The sequence below is a fragment of the Mixophyes fleayi genome, chromosome 2 (genome assembly GCF_038048845.1).
Source record: "Mixophyes fleayi isolate aMixFle1 chromosome 2, aMixFle1.hap1, whole genome shotgun sequence".
Classification (NCBI taxonomy): Eukaryota; Metazoa; Chordata; class Amphibia; order Anura; family Limnodynastidae; genus Mixophyes; species Mixophyes fleayi.
The window spans coordinates 337,248,969-337,270,046 of NC_134403.1; the positions used below are offsets into that span (position 1 = coordinate 337,248,969).

General features: G+C 38.7%; 1 protein-coding gene across 1 annotated transcript in view; it reads right to left on the bottom strand.

The window, feature by feature from the left end:
• The window catches only part of DCBLD2 (discoidin, CUB and LCCL domain containing 2), a 76,081-nt gene that overhangs the window by 22,046 nt on the left and 32,957 nt on the right, over positions 1–21,078 (bottom strand). The window contains exons 2-3 of the mRNA XM_075197018.1: positions 7,703–7,930; positions 1,854–1,994 (exon numbers count right to left, since the gene is read on the bottom strand). Of these exons, the coding sequence (XP_075053119.1) occupies positions 1,854–1,994; positions 7,703–7,930 (369 nt within the window). The remainder of the gene's footprint in view (positions 1–1,853; positions 1,995–7,702; positions 7,931–21,078) is intronic.

Sequence of the window (21,078 nt, forward strand, 5' to 3'; positions counted from 1 at the left end):
GGGATCATCAATAAATAGTAATGGGTGAAGCGTATCATAGCAGGCCCTTCCCCAGGTTGAGACTACCTTTGCGGACATTTCACATTTACCTTAAATAGGCCGTAATGTTTGTTTTCCTACTGAAACTCCCCCACACGACTCTCTAGCAGAATATAATCAGTTATATCATTGGCTAGGGAAATCGACCCAAAGAGGTTCTAGTTAATATAAAATGAAAAAGTTCCCCAAATAACACTATGAAGATGTGCGCCCATTACCAGAACTCTGATCAGAACAGGGGGTGAGGCTTAGGGGTATATTTACTAAGCTGCGGGTTTGAAAAAGTGTAGATGTTGCCTATAGCAACCAATCAGATTCTAGCTGTCATTTTGTAGAAAGTAATAGATAAATGATAGCTAGAATTGATTGAAAAAGTGGAGGTGTTGCCTATAGCAACCAAACCCGCAGTTTAGTAAATCTAGCCCTTAGAGTGGAAGACCCCTACACAGGACAGGGGTCAGGACAGCGCCTAAATCAATGTTCTACTTCAGTTCTTCGGAAAGTGCGATCCCATGGGCATTATGCAAGCTCCTCCAACCAGAGGAAATAAACAGCTCTGGGTTTCTTGGCACAAAAATAAAAGCTGACATTTCCATAGTACTCCCAGAGCAATAAACCCACCCCCACCCCAGCAGAAATTACAATGGGAAGGAGAGATAGCTGGAAACCTAACAGAAGGGAATGGGGGAAAAACAGCACATTGAAGATGGGAATGTACACTGATCTGAGAGGAGGGATGCACCTGGGTGATGTGTGGCTCCTCAGCTGCTGTGGAACTACAAGACCCAGCATGCCTGGTCAGCCTTTGTAGTTCAACATCTGAAGTGCCACAGGATCCCCACATATATACTAAAGGTTAAAGCGAGAGCCATCTACCTTCTCACATCATAAATGTACAGCAAAACCACAATACATCATAGAGCCACTAAAAATATAGGTGTAAAATGTATTGGGGCTTATATGAAGTGTAGAGCAAGCACATATAGTTGGGGAAGATTTATTTTATATACTCTAAAACAAACTGCCCTGAAATTGCAATGCAACTGTGTGGTGTGTGGGCTTTCAAAGATCCCCGACAATCAGACAGGAATCGTATTAGATTTTCAATGTTCTGCCTTAAAAAAAAAAAAAAAAAAAAAAAAGAAAAAAAAAAAAAAAAGGACTAGCCAATGACAGCCGAACAATGATTGAACTCCGTGTAATTTGGGCGTTTCTGCACCAGCTGAATGACTGGACCCAGTCTACCTCTTTTTGTATTAACTGTATTAATCATGAGCAGAAGCTTTATTGCCCCTATATACAGACTTTACCTCAGCAACGATGGTGAGAAGCACAACAGAAACACATTTTGGTTAGAGATGAGGAAAGGACCCTGAATGTGTGACAAGCCAGAGACACAGTCTCTGATGTAAACAGGTTATTTATTTTGTGTGTTTGCAAACTTGCATTTTGCATGAATACAGCTGGGACGGTGAATAATTCATTCTGCTGTGTGGTGGTGATTGACCTAAAGTGTTCCTAGTCCTAATTCCACCAGCAAAATGTGCAAAAAAAAAAAAAAAAAAATTCACATTCAATTGCAGTAAGAATATTTTGAATATTTGCTTTCAATGCAAAACAGACTGCAGTGATGTACGTAACAAAAATTGCTCTGTGAATTTAGGATTAAACTGGGTTTACATTTTCATAGATTTCATTTTGGCCCTTCCATGTAAATAACAATGTAGCTCTGAAGATGGCAGTGTCTTGCAGTGGTTCTGGGGAGGAAAGTCACTCTGATTAGAAGGATAGCCCCCAACATACTCTACCAATACCTGTTTTATTTGTGGTGGAATATGAAGCCAGGAAACCGCGTCCAGAGATGTGGATCCCACTCATGAACAGCACTGTTACCTCGTGGCTCTTAGACTCAATAATTGCTTCTGGTTTTAATGCCAAGCCACAATACTTAGCCCCTGGGCAGAGACAGGAAAAAAAGCAAAAAAACAGGAGATCTTTAATACAGGGAAACCAGTGACTTTCAGCTTGTTTCCAGCATTTCCTATGAGATACAGCATACAGGTTTAATCGTTATTTTCTGACCACTTCAGCATTTTACTCTTCTCCAAGGCCAAATGTGTGCAGCACTTTCTGTTCTAGAAGACATTAAGACCTGATATGGCGTGCACACAAACGTCAGGGCTAAATTATCTTCCACAAAGTACATCATTGATTTTTCTGCATTTTGCAGCTTTATATAGGATTTCCCACCCGCACATTAATCCATTAGAAAATTATATATATTAAATATATACTCACACACACACATAAATATATAATATAAATATATATATACCGTATATACAGTATATATATATATATATATATATATATATATATATATATATATATATATATATATATATATATATATATAATCATTTTTTTGGGGGGCTATATAGGGGCCCCGGTGCACTTCAGTGCCCGGGGGCCCAAGATGTTCTTAAGAGGGCCCTGAATATACAGGTTGTAAGGCTATCCACTCTGATATAAAATAAATCTTCACCTACATACAGTGGTTCCCATTTACAAAAGTAAAATAGCTAAGGTACAGGGCAAAATACTCTCTAGCTGTGCTATGCTATCTGCCTGGGTATCTCCCACAATAAATAGGTTTATTAAGCAAGACACCATCATTTGCATCCGAGAAGGGCCTTCCTTGTGAGGCACAGAGTAGGCGCACTGGGTCTCATACTATACTATTATTGGAATCTTTCTTGCGCCTTTAGAGATTTGTTAGATATCAGTATACACAGACTAATGTAAAACAAAACTACACAAAACACACAAAAAACAACAGATGTAATAAACAGTCTTGACGTCCTTTTAGTCATTAGGAGGTTAAACGGACTGAAACAATACGGTCATGCCCCAATTGGGTAATCCCCACCCATTCCTGGCTACAAAACTCAAAGACTGCCCTGTAAAACTCAAGATACACTCAGCAAAGTACTAATGCTAATATAACGCTGCTATAGCAATAATAAATCTATTTAACATAGTGAGAAATAACAAGGCATTGAGCCCGAGAGGATCATCTCTCTCAGCCTCATTGATAAAAGGGACATTAGTATAATCATTAGTATGGAGCTGTGCTTCGCATCAAAGAGCAAATATGAATTAAGTACACACAAGGCAGTCTGTCAACATTCCAATAATGTAATCATGGAATTTCTCTTAATCTAAAACACATCAGAAAACAAACATCATGAAAAGGAGCCTCCATCTAAATGATACAACAAATCCATACATTAAGATATGTAAAGAATATCAGAGATATAAACGGTAGATACAACAATAAAATAGTATACTAAACAGTGGTATAAAAGGTTCTCTCTTATACGATGGGAGATTTAGGATTACAGTTCCCCTTTACCATGTGACTCCTCAGACCCTAGGATGTAGGAGTTACCTGAAATGAAACTCACTGACACATTGGAATGTGTCACATCTTTCCTACTGGGCTCACAGATATGGTCCTTTTAAAATGTTTAGCTTGAAATATTCTAATCTAACGTGATGTGTGAAGTGCAAACAGCGGATCAGAACCCCCCAATAGCCACCTTTATATAATGCAGTGTTTGTCCTTCCCCTTATGTCAAAACAGCTTTATTTGATTCATCACTGAGAAGGATGAATCAAGGCATAATTCTACTAGTCACAAACCATTAGTAGAAATGTATGTTGCAGCTCACATTTTTATACCTGTACTTTATCTGTATACATATGCTGCTCAAAAACAAACTCAGAGCACAACATGAACTCCTGATGTGGAACGTGGGTCACCTTACCACATTATAATACAAATAATAGTAATACGTAAATTAAGAATTCACACATGTTCTTAAGATCCAGGTATAACAATAATGAAATAGACTTTGTGGATAAAATATGGCCTTTTAAACAAACAACGACAAATGATGAAGTAAGTGATGGGTCTTAGCGAACATACATAACGCCAGGGCCACGGATACCCGGCCCAACTCCTTGACCTCGGCAGTGGAGCTAGTGGACTTAACAAGGGTGGACTCTGGACTAAAAAAAACGACCTTCATGCCTGCAGTGGAAGGCCATATATTTCTCACAGTCTACCATCCCTAGTGATTGGGTAGTCATTCATTAACTGGGCAATGTGTCTGCCTCACAAACACCACAAACGATAAAATAAATAAAATACCTAACTATGATGACAAATACAGATTACACACGAATAAGCTGTGGCACAGGTTACACGAAGGCTAAATCTGCCCGGCAACAACTACGACCACTGAGCTTGCAGCTGCCTCTGCACTAAATCACTTTATAGAGTATTTTTGACACCTTCCCAATTGGACACAAAAAAAACCCACAAAAAAACCACCAAAAAAACACAAGGCCCAGGAAACAACTACACAGGGGGCACATGTTACCATTTCATAAATGAAAGGAACTAAATATTTTCTGATAACATGGTTACTTTCAATAGGGGACAATATTTACTTTGTCACATTTGCCTCAAAACAGATGCTCTTCCCCTTACTTGTATTCTATTGGGAAGAATAGTAAAAAAACAAAAAACCGCTGCTACGGTACATGGCGTCTACATGTAAAACTAACAACTAAGATATGGTTTACCTCTGCCACATTTATTCTGTGTAAACAATTTAAAGTAATAAGTTTGAGAGAGAGAAAAAAAACCTCCCACAGTTGCCATTTTCTAAGTAGTTACAGCAATTTACCTCATAACGTTGCTAACAATAGCTATGCTATTCCACAGAGTACATAAACCTCGTCTCATGCAAAGACCAAAGCAGATGAGAGACAGAGCTGGAGAACATCACACACTGCAATGCATACGCACATTTGTGCAGAGATCCTTGCCATTTAAGGTCCTGTGTGTTTATCACTTTATAGCACAGGCTGAATAACAAGCCTGTAGGAAGTTTTTTGCTGGTCAGAATAAAACTAAATCCTAGCAGCTTCCATTCACACCTCTCACACATTTCATTGCAGACTTGATAGATGTGTTCAAGTCCAAACACAAAATCCATGTAATGCAATAACCTTTGATTTCCTGTAGAATAACCTACAGTTCAAAGCACACGCATTTAGAGGGTATCCGAGCAAAACAACGCTTCCAGGAAAACTTCCAGAAACCCTAAGGGAAAAGGTTATTTTTGGTCAAACTGGACCTCTTGTGATCAGCTGGATGCAAGCTTCTTTGTGCCAGAGAAGGAAGAGTTAACAGAAGCAAACTGGGGGGGGGGGGTAATGGGTCACAACAATGGGACTACAGAGACTGAGATTTATCAGCATATTGTCATATAAACAGACTATTTATACTTCTGAACCAGAGAGATGCAAATTAATCCAACTGCAAAATTGATGTGTGGTTTTCATATGCTTCCACTGTCCTTGATCAACAGCGACACAGATTTAAAGGGACATTATACTGGAACATTATTTTATATTTAGTAAATGCTTTATTTAGCTCTTTTGTGGATTAAAACATGGTTAGATCAGTGAGAGGTTGTGTGTAAAAATGGTGCGGCAAAGCTTATGAAAGGACTCTACCAGTGCATGAGTCAAAGGTTTTCCCAGTAAAAAAGCCGTGTTTAATCCAGAAGCTTTAAACCACACTCGCTCCTCTTGTTTCAGCTGTGCCCTCTTCCACTTAGAATGTAAGCTCTTTAACAACCAGGGTCCTTCATACCCTTTATTTTGTTTGCCTTTTGTCCTTGTTTTATGTATGTCCTGTTTTCCCTACTGTACGGCGCTGCAGAGCACTGTGACATCTTACAAATCTATGATGATGATGATAATAATTTAATAACATTGTACCAGTACAATAGCATTACACCCTAACTGGTACATGGGACACCAAAGACCCTCTAACATGACCCACCCAGTACAAAATGCTTTGCTCTTAAACTTCCCACTTAAAATACTGCTGCAGTGCAGAATCTATTGATAAGAAGGGTGTTTTTTTAATTTCAGGGTACATATATATAGGCTGTACTTGACACGAACTGTGTCCTCTGCTGCCCTCTGATATTTCTTTTCCCCATAGACACATAGGGGTAAATGTATCAAGCTGCGAGATTCTGCCGGGTTTGAAAAGTAAAGATGATGTCTATAGCAACGAGATTCTAGTTGCCATTTAGTACATTCTACAAAATAAAAGCTAGAATCTGATTGGTTGCTATAGGCAACATCTCCACTTTTCAAACCCGCAGCTGGATACATTTGCCCCATAGTGTCTCACTGGTTGCTCATGATGCATGATGCAGGTAACCAAATCCCTGTAATGCCAGGGGGGCAGATGTCATAGGGGCTCCATGTAATTAACAAGTACCACTTTCAGCAGAGGTACTGGGCAAGTGTAAATTAAGCAGGAAATTCAGGAGCAGTGGCTATAAAGCGAGTGAAAGGTGTCACTTTGGAGAGTCTGAACACCAGTTAAGAATACATGTGGGGTCTTTTTATGAGGATGCGATCAGCCATAAAATAGAGAAAAAAAAGCAGTTTTCTTTATAAAACAGGCATCACATAATTTAGGAAGGGTTTAATGTAGGAAAAATCTGATTTTTCCTGTCACAACCCAGCTAACATTTCTTAACGCAAATACCCATATATTAATATGGGGTCTGCGAACGTCTCACATTTATTAAGCTGTGAAAAATGTTGCTGTTCGCAGCAAGGTAGCGCCATTTCAGAATGGCGTTACCGGTCATCTTCACCGGTATCCAGCTGAAACCTCTCCGGCTGAGGGATCCCTCACCTGTGTAAGTGTTACCACATGCGCATAGCACTTCCTCCATTCATTCACCAAAAACATGGAGGAGTGGGGACTTCGCCGGGACTCCCAGAGCAGCCCCGGTATAGTACATTGCAATAATAGGAACTAGTGACATCATGTGGTGCCTTCTGCCTCCTAGTGCTACAATAGGCTGCATTCTCTTGAACATTACTTGAAGCCACAAATGACTGCCTGCACCGTGTGGAGGTGGTAGGTACATATTAGTCAAACTCTGAAACTTACTGAAGATGAAAATACACATTTAACAACTATGACCCAAAAGAAATTATATATTTTTTTCCTTACAATGTTATTTAAATTCAACCAAGTAATTAAAACCTGTATATTTTCTGCATTTATTCCCAATCCCTTCCAACATCTGTTTTTATGTCACAAAATGTGCTTTAATGTAATGCTTGGAATTGAATTCCACCAGGGTGCGGTATGACGTTTGTATGAACTTTGGCTTCTGACTAAATTAGCCTAATAAATAAATTGGGATGCGTTTGTGTGACTGTGGTAGAGAAAGAACATTGAAAGCTCCACTGGGGGTGACAAAAGCAAATTCTGATTATACAGCACAGTACAAACTAATAATATTAGCAATGGCACTCAAGCAGATATTAGTTTTGATTAGTCTATTTCAAGAACATCAGACTAATGAAAGCAAATGTATAAAGATACTATGTTTGTGCTATTTGCATCATAAAATATTTATTTTTATAATAAGTTATTCTAAATACAGCAGATGACATATTGGGAAATTCCAAACTATGTCATTTATTATATGTAATAAAGGTAGATGGAAGCTTAAAGGGAGGGGGGTGATGGGGGACCACCTCATACCTAGTTCAGTTCTGGAGGCTCCAAAGCCATCATAGATCCTCAAGTAACTGGAATGACAAGAATCCACATCTTCAATATCAAAGTCTCCAAACTTCAGCTGAATCCTTTCACCAGGTTTAACTTGGATTTTCCATTCACACACGGTGCTGTTTGGGTACGTGTTTGGATAACTTTTGGATGTAAAAGTTCCACTTTCTGGGCCAAAAAACGTGTAGCCGCATCCATCACCTATAATACAGAAACAAAAGTAATAAACAAGACTTCTGAAACAGCACAATGCTGAAGAACAATGAGTCCGGACTGTCACCAGCAGGAGAGGTATTTCACAGTTGTGTGAACAACGCAACTGTTTGAATAAAGGCTAAAAACAGATCTGATAATACTACTGTTTAAGACTTAAATTTGAATATTTAAAGACAACATTCAGGAGAAAAATTAAGACAGTAAAGTGGAGTAAAAATACAAAACAAAACCTTGCCGAAACAAAATGATAATTAAGTTGAATTATACAGACAGGCCTCAGGGCACCGCCTGCCATGTCTGTCTGGTTTAATACCGGCTTGGGAAGTAGGCCTAGGAAGTACCTCTCCAATTTATTTTTAAAGATGAAGTAAAAAGGTGGTGACCTGAATGGGTGAACACAGAATAACCTGCTCATATAATTATTTTATAAAGTACCAACAAAGGGCTTCAGATCTAAATCAGATCTAAGCCATTAAAAAAAAATGTCTATCTTAAAAAAATACAATGTCGTCTCTTGCAATTATTGTGGAACTCATTAAGGAGATCATTCATAAGTTTGTAGCAGCAGTTATGCTTTTAGTACCCCCATATTTATATTAAAAAAAAAAAAAAAAAATCAGCCTTCTGTAGTCTTAGGTAACTCTTGTCCTCTGTATTTGGTTTGGCAAGTGACATTATCATACCAAATCATACATATGTCTAAATGAGCATTTGTATTTAATGCCAGTCACATTCAGTCATTGCAGGAGTACTCCCACTGACTGTGCAGAATAGTATGTACCACCTTCTAGGTGGCAGTAACGCCAACACATGGGGCAATAAGTTAATATGTTTCCTTCGGTAAATAAACCCATGTGTCAAACATTATTAAGCTGCCATTGTCATAAAGCAACAACCACCTGCCACCACAATCTTATCCTTTTTCGTATTCAGAGACTCTACGCTGAACATACAAATGGTTAAATCAAGGGCGATAATGTGATACAAATCTGCTCTTGGTCTTTTATTAGATGTAAATGATCCCAAAACATTAGGGCCAGAAGCACATTTGAGAATGTTGAGTGTTAAAAAGAAACATTTTTAGTTTTGGGTGGTGACAATGTCATAGTGTGGAGGCAATATGGTTATATATTGTTTTCTAGTTATCAGCTGTTTAAAGCACTGTTTGTATGCAGCTCATGACAAAATGAAATCAATACTAAAACAGAGGCCAGTTCTCATCTCAGTCACTATTTAGTTACCTTTCACAATGTTCACCCATGTGTGAGTGCAGCACTAACCCACAGCAAGACAGCAATCAATGATGCCTGTATACAAGCAGATGGTCAGTGCACACGGTTTTTAACAAAACGCACGACTGATCAAGAACAGCAAAAGATGTGCATTCTGCTATCGATCAAAAAAACAATAAAAAATAAATAAATGAAAAGCGGGGGGGAAGGGGGCTGCACCTGATCATCACTTTAGTGCAGGAACAGCATAATGGAACAGATTTTCCCAGGACTCCCCCATTTCTGTTGTACACCACCAACTTTTTCACATACTACTTATGGGGGTGTGACCCTGCGGACCAATAAGAAGCCACAGGCACGGTACTTGTATCTTCCTATTGGTCCTCTTGCGCACACATTTTAGTTGCCATTTTAAAAAAGTTATCGATAAACTCTTTCTGGCGCTACACTACAGAATGGTAGGCGCTATTCCACCTCAGAACGTGTCCTTTAGTAAGCAGTCACTTATATGACCACTGTGAAACTGAAAACTAACCATAGACCACAGATAACGTTATTGTATGAGCAACTTACACCAAGTAAAACTGGTGCCAAGTTTAAGTGACTATTCCACAGCAACATTTATGTTCACAGCTATTTAAATGACTTTCCCATCCAAGCTGTGCCTCCTCCTCCAGAATAATATCCCAGCACGTGCTCAGTGATGTAACATGTCTGTGTTTAAGAGTAAACATACACTTGTTAATATGCAGATTATGAGGAACACATCATGGTCAATAAGCATTTTTTGGACAGCACTGGAGTTATTCCTTTCTGGTGAGAGTAAATGGCGTATAAATCTTTTTGTTAATCTGTCAATTTGATAGGTTTATAGCATATGATTACCAACATAAATCTAATTGCTTAAATGTACTGGAGATTTATGGGTGGTCAAGTTCCAACAGCAGCTCCCCAGAACTTACATCACATAGAGCACATTCCTCCTGATGGCACTTGATCAGCTTTCAGCTACATTAAAAGTGTAACACTTGTATCAGCTGAGGGGTGCGCCCATAGGGAGCAAAGTAAAAAAAAAAAATATATATATATATATATATATATATATATATATATATATATATATATATATATATATATATATATATATATATATATATATATATATATATATATATATATATATATATATATATATATATATATATAAAATTTATCTACTATATAAATGCCTAGTGGCGTGTGTGAAAAAAAACATAAAAAGCTGCAGCGCCACCTGCTGGGCAGAGTTATACACTGACCTATACATTTCTTGAAGGAGAAGTGACAGTTGGGAGTGGTTGGTGGTTGCCGAGGGTGACGGTGGGGAGTGGTTGGTGGTTGCCGGGGGTGACAGTGGGGAGTTTTGAACACCTTAAGTAGCTTGATGAAGGATGTGGCGATGAAGATGAAGGATGGGCAAATGTGAAATGTGCTGACAGATTTAGAGTTGGGAGAGCGCATGTCCTAGCTCCACTCTAAATTGTGGTGTGAAAATAAAGCTGTCCAGTACGTGTGTCCTACATGCAAAAGAAGGATTTTCCTTCCATGCAAAATTATAAAATAAAGGAATTTACACCACTTGCATCGCAACATTGTTTGTCCAGGAACAAATTTGCTACTTTGTTTTGCTTTCTACATAAAATGAAGGTAAATTAAAAAAAATGCTAAATATATGGTAAATATAAAATTGCTTATTAATTACAAATTTTTGTGCGCAAAGCAATAAAGATTTATGGTCCCTTGCATAATGAATAAGGGAGCAGACAGCTGGATGGCCAGGTGTATATAACTGTGCAACATACATTATATAACCAAGTGCGTGAGGAGAGTCAATGCAGTGTTAATACCGTAAAATCACATATTTCACATGCACTATTAACAGCATTCGCTCATCACAGATTTTATTCTGAAACAGTAACAATTGTAAATACTGAGCTTTTCTTGTTGAACAGAACTCCGATATTTTAATGACAGTGTAAATTTTGGTCAAAACACTCTGTAGAGCAGTGGTCAGGGAACAGGGGTAAACCACCCCAAATGGGGGTGTAAATGAAATTCCTGGGGGTAATGCTGCCGATTCACATCAGTTGGATTGTAGACCACTTTAAATGTGAAATTGCTGTTGTACCAGAAGAGCCTCAAGGGTTGGCAGAGACACTTCTTGAGCTTCGATGCAATAATGAATCTTGTATTGCATTTGAAAACCAAGCAGATCTGTCATATATTTGGATGTCAACAGCTGCAAAGGCATTCAAAATTGCACGAGGAGGCAGTCAAAAAGTTGCTGCCTTTTGCAACAACCTACCTTTGCGAACAAGGATTTTCCACTCTAATGAATATAAAAACAAAGCAGAGAAATCGATTGGACGCTGAAGACTGTATCCAAATTGCTCCGACATCAAAGTGCCCCAATATTGATGCTCTCATATAAAAAAATGAAGCAACATCATTTCTCCAAAACCTAAAGTTTTGAAGTTGAAGCTTTCAAAGAAATTTTGAATAGATTCAATAAAATTTTTAAATCCAATAATATATAAATTTCCTTCCTTTCAAATCAAGGGGGTAACGTCTGCGTATCTAAATATATTTTGGGAAAAAGGGTACAAAAGTTCCCTGACCCTTGCTGTAGAGTATCATTTTAACTTATTAAACACCACCTGTCAACTGGGCCTCTAGTGTTATTTGTTCCCAGTGTCTTCTCCTGCCGTATAATAGTAGAATTTATATGTAACGGCTCTACAGTCCTATTCTCCAGCCTAGAAGAGAGCATTGGCTGAAATGTCCAGAAAAATCATTGAGGCTTTCAAATCTAGAAATTAGAACTTAAGCATTCTGAATGGCACCATTCCAAATTTAACAGTTTGTTTTTACAACAATTTTTGGTTAATGCGCTGTAAAGTGATATATACACAGAGTGACGGATTGGCTGTCATGGTAATATTGTTATGAACTATAACAAATTGCATTACATCTCCACAACCCTTAGCATGTCACAACCATATCTAGGAACACTTTGCTGCTGGCCAAGTATAGATGTGTACAGCGCATTAATATACGCAGCAAGTTGTATTATACCAAGTAATAACACAGAGAAAGCAAGTCAATAACAATGTCCAAAAATATGTATTAAATACTAGCACTAATATGCCAATGCCCAGGAGGATGGATTATGGTATTGCTAATGAACAGTGGTAAAATTCCAGGGATAATAATGTCAGCGCTAAATACTATAATGGTAAAGATAACGCCCAGTGATATATACAAGTACAGTTGCTGACTTATAACTTGTCACCCTGGGCAGCCAATCAGAAGCCTGTAGGGCACACGTCATGTGATGTCATGTGACATGAGACGGAACACCACTGGGCAGATGCTATCAATAACCATGACCCAGTCACATCAACTAAAAGTGAAGTAGGGTGGTCCTTACTGATGCATTTGAATTGGCCATTTATTTTATTTTTCACCACATATATTACCCAGATACAGTATTTATAGCACAGTTTTGTTGCTGTAACAATTCATGATTTTATAATGCAAAACAAGTTTTGTACATATAATATACAGACAAAGACAAGATAATTAAAATAAAATGAAAAAAAAAACATGGAAAAAGCATCATTTTACATACTGGAGCAATCCTCTTTACAGAATATAATAAAATAAATACAAGGCACTGCTTTTTTGTAATAGTTTGTGCAAATAGGGTACATGTCATAATTCAATTCAAAGCAAAAAGACCCTGTATGCTACACTATGATCACCTTATTAATTTCACCAGAGCATTAGGAGCAGGTTATCAAAGCTTCCCAGCCATAAAGCATCCTATGTACAGTGACTATAAGAAGTCTACACACCCTTATAGAAATGTCAGGTGTTTAACAGGATTTATCTTGATTTCAGACTTTACATCGCAAACTTTTTCCCACCTTTACTGTTACCTTACAGTCAACAAAATTTGTGTTGCCTAAGCGTGCTCACCCTTACACGAATACGTGAGGGCACCTTTTGCCAATGTTAGACTTGGTCAAAAAGACTCACTGCTATATCAACTTCGCAAATCCATCTCACTTTTCCCTACAAAAAAGCTCAAGGTCCATCAAATTGTGAGGGGAACCCTCTAGGTCATTCCACAGATTTTCAAGGGTATGGGCCTTTCCAAGACTTTGATCTTCCTTTTCTGAAGCCATTCTTATAGAACTAATGTTGCCAGCAGATTTGAAAAGCATTAATGCTGTGTAATGTAGAAACTGTTGCAATGCAAACCAAACTCTTGTCAGAAAGTTTGTGTAAAAAACAAAAAAAACACAAGTTGTCTAATATACCATATAAAAAAACAAAAAAACAACAGCTGTGTACATACCCATACTATATATAGCAAAGGCACAACTATGATGTTAAGTCACTATATAAAAGACACATACTATGCAACTTTCTACACAAGGAAAACTTATTACAAGTTATGATGGTGCCGATTCCAGGGACAAGAAACAACCATTGTGGATTCAGTGACAGGTGATCTTTACGTGTAGATTCTATTTAGCTCTAGTCTAACAGCACCTGGGTGTAAACTGATTTATGGGGTGTCTGCTCCCAAATATACCACTGCCTCTGCTGCTACTTCTGCAGGAAACATGGATGACATTACATTTCATGGGCCCTGGAGAGGAATGTACAGAGAGTGGAACCAATATACTCAGTGTATTTTCAAAATAGCATCATATTACAGCTAGGTACGGAGTAGCATAATGTATAGAGAAGGATCACAGCTATAACTGTATTAAAGAAAATGGTAAAAGTCAATTCCACTGATGTATTCAGGTTACTGGAATTGAAGTGTCTCTTAGTTCACCGGCCACTTGTCCCTTTGGGCTCCGATTGAAGGGGAAAGTTAATAAACTGACAAAAATGTACATTTCACAGTTATTGATGTTGGCTAAGGTCTGTATAGCGAGGCTGTGGTTGGCCCAGACGAGTCCCACGGTTAAAAATTGGAAGGCACTGGTCAATACCACCATAAGGCATGAGAGATTTGTTTATACTAGCAGACAGGCTCTGAAGGAATTTGAGAATATATGGTACAGATGGTTAGAGTCTCCATTCTATCCTATGTCATCTAGTACAGATGCTCTATCTACTTAAATGTATGGCTACCGCAGTTCTTATAATAAGTATCTGAGTCCATGTAATAAACCCTGCATGTGTAACATACTTATGTATAAGCATTTACGATGTATGATCCTGAATGAATATAGCACATTTATTATTATTATGCTTTAATGTAATCTTGTAAATTCTGTCATTTAATTCCGATATGTATGCGATTGTTTTTTTTTCTTTTTGTTGTTTAGTATGTTTATATCTTAAAAAATTTCAATAAAAATACTGGATTTAAAAAAAAAAAAAAAGTCAATTCCACTGCAGAGTGCACATAATTCCAGAGTGGCTTTGAGACTTTGGTAGACCCAGGGCAAAATAACCAGTTACTCTACAACATGCATTATATCCCAACTTCTCTTATAATAGGACTACAGCACAAAACGCACCCCACCTTCACTTTCCATAGTAATACATGCGCCTCAAAACTACCAGAACTGTGGGGGTCCTATATCTGAGCCCTTGTTCCACCACATAAATGATCTATTCTCTATCTGACATTAAGCATCATTCTGCATCTCTGTACTGCTGACAATCTTGCGTCAACTGAAACAGTCTGGTTGGTTGGAAAATGCCAAGCTGTGGTGGTCTCCAAAGCTTTGGTTAGTAAGAAACTTAAGGATGTTGATAGTATCCCAACTCCCACCCCCCCCCCCCCAAAATGATTTCTTTACTTGCAAATAATAATTTGCCTCTAGCAAACAGTTACAAAAAGGTGAAGACCTCCACCATTTGTGTGTCCATTCATTACAATGATACACGCGTACACCTCGCTTAAACACGTGGTTAAGAAACTGCAGCCAAACACATTGGAAAGATGCACCAACATCAACGTGCTACCCTTAGTATATTCAGACTGCTGTAAGAAGCAACAAGACGAGAGAGGACCGGGAGGGATTAAAGGCATTTGTGTTTCACTGACAACAGTAGTCAGTCTAAACAGTGAAAATGTTGCCACTCCAAGTTAATCCCTAGACTGAATTTAGGTATTGCACATTGACTGTGCTTGTGACATGTCCAACATGGAGCAACGTCCGACTAGGACGCTGAAACGGTTAAGCATTGATGTTTGTGAATAAGTTACATTTTGCAAACACGCACTTTAGGAATGGAGAATCATTGTAGCAAGTGAACATGGTGCGGACTTCAATAGGTCTGTAGTGGAATGTTGGCTTGGTGCCAAGTCCATGGGCTTCTCTCAGGAAATTACATAACGCTATATTTTTGGATCAATGTTTTTCTTCTCCTGAATGAAAGTCAACTCGCTTTTTGTGCACCTATTTATACTCATTGTTTTTTTGCTTTGCCTAATTATAGAGTTATCTACACATTCTTCAGGCGTACTCTTGGCATCCACTTGACAGGAAGTCATTTTTTCCTCATGTCCAGGAGGTGGAAAGAACAGTGTCAATAGGCCCATCACTGTATCGTGCAGCAGCCCTGGATATCATTATAGCAAAAGGACAACGGCAAACTCCCAAGGTCTGTCCTAATTACTTCTGCATCTACAGTTGAACTAAACGCAAGGAAAATAGGACATAGAATGTTTCTTCTATATACACAGGCTTAAAATGACCCCCCCCCCCCCCCCCCAATATTAAAAATGAATTTTAGTCCCCCACCCCCCCCCTCTCACCAGTAAATAAAACTAGATAACAATTGCAGTGGGAATCTGACCTCCATCTTGAACTGGACAGGGAACAATGGGAAATGTATAAACCATACAGAAATTATAAAATTAATCAACAGATTATATCTTACTCCAACTAGACTCCACAAAATGTGGCCCACCCATTCGAAACTCTGTTGGAGGCAATGTAATATCTTGGACGACTTGATACATGTATTTTGGAATTGTCCCCTCATACAGCCGTTTTGGGTACAAGTCTTCCAATTAGCCAATAAGGTGACTGCGCAGACTCTTTCTCCTACCCCAGAGGTTGCGTTATTGCATCATTATCCCCCCCCCCCAATTTCCACAGCATGCTAAGTATGTATTTGGCCATATCTTGATTGCTGCAAGAGCCTCTATAGCTCAGTGCTGGAAGTCCTTACAGCCACCTCCTATACAAAAAGTAGTGGTCAAGGTACAATTCAGCTTCGATATGGAGTCAGTGGGGATGCCTTATTCCACGGCCCCCTCATCCCAGTTATTGAAATGGTTAGATTGGCACGTATATGTTATGGAAGGAGAGGGAATGCCCTTAGTTCGATTCTAATTTGCCTCCCGTACCACTTTCACTTAATGAATCTCCCCAACAGTCTCCTTAGAAGCATTCTTGTGGTCTCTGGAATTGGGTAACTCTTGCAAAATATGAGGGAACTAACTTTGTATTTCCTTCTCATATCTACAATGGGTAAAGGATACAATATTGTTTAATGTGTTTCTCCCCACTATGTACACTCTTTTTTTTGTCCTTTACTTCCCCCCCCCCTTTTTTTATTTCTGTACCCCATAATTCTTGAAAACTAATAAAATACTATTGAAGTACAAAAAAAAAATATGAATTTTAGTAAACAACTTCCCATATTATAAATTGTAAAATAATTGAAAGCCTTAAAGTTGCACTGTCGGATCTCCCCTGCTATAGGGACAGCTGGGCAGGGCCAAAGCTTACCGGCTATATGCCACAAGTGGTGAGGTTCCCAGGTAAGGAATACTATAGGTTAGGAAAGTTATTTACTAAAATTAAGTTTGGAATCTGACACTTTTTTTTTTCCCTCTATATAAATCTTGCTTCCTTTATGAATTATACCTCAGATGTCTTCCTGGGCGTTGTTCTTATTCTATTAAAGCACATTAGATATCTCACTATAGCACATAGCCACTAATATGGGGTGAGTCACAGATGCGTGAGTAGACTGAAGCACTGGATACTACACATGACTTATCTCTATGCAGAATATTTTCATTATTAGTTACTTTTCTTTGGTCTAGGAATAGAGTACAATGTGCCACCCCCATCAGAAACCACAACATGGCAGACCCCACACACTGCTAAGGGCATAAATACATTCCCAGTAAACAGCTGCAGAAGTAATTAGCACAGACTATGGGCATTTGTTTTCCATTTGCTGTAAGGATATCCAAGACACAATACTCCGATAGACCTATACGTACTTGGGTATAATACATACATTAGCCTGTATGCACTCAATATGCTCACAGTGTCCCTTCCCCTCCTAAATGTATAACTATTATGTGGTTTAATATTTTGTGGTGTTTGAAACTGAAATCTCCCAAGTTACTGCAAGTGGATATTAAAAGAGTAGCCCATTGTGCAGTGACAGACCACTAACAGATGAAGTATTTGGCAACAATATATGTCTATTGCACTGTACTGACCCCTTCGCTGACAAGGTCATTTTTCACCCATGATAATCCTAAATTGGCACTTTTTGGGATGGTTATTGTGGGTCTTTGCATTGTCAAAAAAAAAACCCCAAAAAAAAAAACCCATTGGCTTTTTTTTTTTTATAACCGATGACACAGCAAACCCAATCTACCCAAACTGGTGTGATTTTCTATTAAAATCGGTAAGAAAGTGAACTTGTAAACTTTTGTGTGCGGGGTTTTTTTTCTTGATGAAATCCACCAAAGTAAAAACAAAACAAAACAAAACAAAACAAATAAAAAAAAAAAAACTTTGTTGCTGCAGGTTTGATATCAATCTACTTTATAAAACAAAAAACAAAAACAAACAAACAGCTAATCGAGGATTATACATACAAGTTTTCCTCATAAAATGAGGCAAATTTTGAATTATTTTCCATAGGAGGCAAATAAAAGACGTAGGCTGAAAAGAGGACTATTTAAGAAACTCACCTGCATCAAATGTGGCTGGCTGGATCACAACTTCATAACCCAAACCTGGAATCCAGAATAGTTTACAGACAAGGCACGATAACAGAATAAAACGCAATGTAAATTAAAAATAAATAAAAAAATTGTGGTGGGGGGGGGGTCCTTTGAAGCGGGTACACACTAAGCACATTCATTTGTGCGCAAAGTATCTTTTGTTTTCTAAACTAACACATAAGACTGGACAGCTTCATTTTCACATTGCTAAGTAAATATCACACCATATGAGTGAGGGATACAGTGAGGGATAACCCGCAGACAGCCTATTAAACATTTTCTTAAAGAGTTCCTAACAAAAAAACTTTACAAAATGTGAACTTATAACAATTGGAATTATCAATATATCCCTCAGCACAGTGCGTAATCAAACTGTTTACATAGAAGATAAAAAATGATCAACCCTAATTAAAATATGTCATGTTTTACTTTACGCCCAGTGTAAAAATGCAACAGGGGTTTTGAATATTAACGTATAATGAAATATTAAGATATAAATGTTTTACTCTGCTCTGATGATCCAGTGGAGACCCGGTGATGTTTGGCCACTACTCTGGAGCCTGGGAGTCCCCCATTACTGCTGGTCCAGTGGATGGGCCCCTCCTGAACCAAGCGGAAGCCTGTAATCACTGCAATGTTGCCAAGCCGGTAGCCACAGTACAGTGATGTCAGAGGGGCTTGTTACAGCGGCGTCTTGTAATCAAATGAATCCAAAAGTGTCTCCTGGGAGTCCCAGCTAACACAGAGCCACCCAGAGGGCTCCAGCTGAGGTTGCCCTAGGATCTGGCCACCCATCCTCTGGAGTCTCTACAGTATTTTGGGCAGGGTATTTAATGATCAAACCTCCTAGACCCCCCCCTTCCCCTCACCCTGGCAGTGCAAGGACAGGTGGATGACTAAAAACAATGTTAAAATGTGGGAAACCATCCAGGCTGATAACCCCTTGCCAATCCATCATCATCATTTATTTATACAGCGCCAACATATTCCGTAGCGCTTTACAATTTGGGACAAACACAGTAAACGAATAAACAAACTGGGTAAAACAGACAAAGAAGTGAGAAGCCATGTGTATGAACTGTATTAAATGGGCATCAGAGCTATAATATAATATGTATATATTATAATGTTTTCTGGGGATACTATCCAAGTGATCTGTTCCGGGTGAATACACCAAAAAATCCAGGAAACATTTATTTTGCTATGCGATCATTCAGTCTGATCGCTGACCAATTTGGCATTGCACATGTGCAGGCAGATAAAGGGACAGTCCACTAACCCCCTACCTACTGACAGGGTCTTTCCCTGATCTATGGAAACCTTTTTGTGAATGTTTTACGCTTCCTTTGGAAAAGACATGAAGACAACATCTATAAAATATGCGTCAGATTTAGATACCTGTATAAACAAAAGGAAACTGAATGCAGTTTTACAAAGCATCATCCCACTGATACAAAAGCCCAGCAAACCAGCCAGCGTGACAAATACAGCTCGACCAACTGGCTAAGAGCTACAATCCTTCCGTCGTATCTCGCTGAAAGCAAATCATTACTTGCCCAGTAAATTAATACGAGTCCCTAGGGTATTTCATTAGGTGTATTATAAATAAACGAAACCACTCTGACAAGCAGCGCACACTTCCATTGTATTTCTGCCCACTGCCAATCGATCTGGAAAAAATGGGCTTAGTGAGGCTGCAGACCAGGAAACTGCACACGGGTTATAGTAAGTCTGGCTTTACAGGTCCCTTTAGTACACTCTATGGGAAAGCACATTAGTATATTAAACCCATAATCAGTGGTAAAAGGAGCATCATAATTACTTGCTATTTTAAGCCAAGCATAACGGTCAAGATATAGATATGTATATTCAGAAACAACATTTGTAGAGGTTTTCAGCCACTTAATAGAACTCAGGAGCTACTTAGACATTCTAAAGTGACTGTTACATTAAAGTGTGTTAAAGTACTTTTTACACATTTACCAGACCCACAGTTTGCAGAAGTGTCTTCTAGGGTAATGCTCCTGTTTTATAGGTTACATATAGTCCATAAAATTAGCTACCCATATTATCATTAAATGCAATATTTACTTTTGTACCTGTGAACCAATGTTTGGCTGCCTTCCGCTTCCCAGTACATATTTACCTTCCTGTCCTTTGGTGGGGGGTTAAAGTGTTACTCTGCAGCAGTGTCCCCGGTTACACAGCAGGACACAAAGGGCTCCTTCACACTTTGTTACAGGTGCCAGCACAGACACCACAAGCTCGCAGCCTCCAACACGCCGGAAGATAATGAATAAGAAAACCTCTTTAGCTAGTGCTAGCTTATACGGTTACAAACAGCTAGGTGGCATGTACTATTTGATAGAGCATGCGCGCTCGTCTCAGAAGACCTGTTCCAAGCGTGGCAGGGATTTTTAGAATTTAAATGTCCCTAAATATTTACATTAAATTAAACAATTGTAAAAATTGGCCAATACTTTGCCTCACTTCATGCACGTTCCACTTCATGCACGTTCTCCTGGTGCGTTTGTCAACTCTCACACTTTTATCACTTTAGATTGTAAGCTCTTCGGACAGGAACCTCAGCCCTATTATTTCCCTGTTCACATTTTGTATAGTATCCGATGACACTGAAAGGTGCTGTGCATACTGTGTGGTATCCTATAAACAAAACTATACATATATGCACTTTTCAGTGTCTGTTGAGCGCAGGTGCGCCTCCCTAACACTGCCACCCCCTCCAGTATACTCAGTAGTGCTTTCACTGGTCCATGTTGGGCACTATGCCTATTGGCACACTCACTTCTCAGAGAGCAGCGGGGCAAAGATAAGTATATATAGAT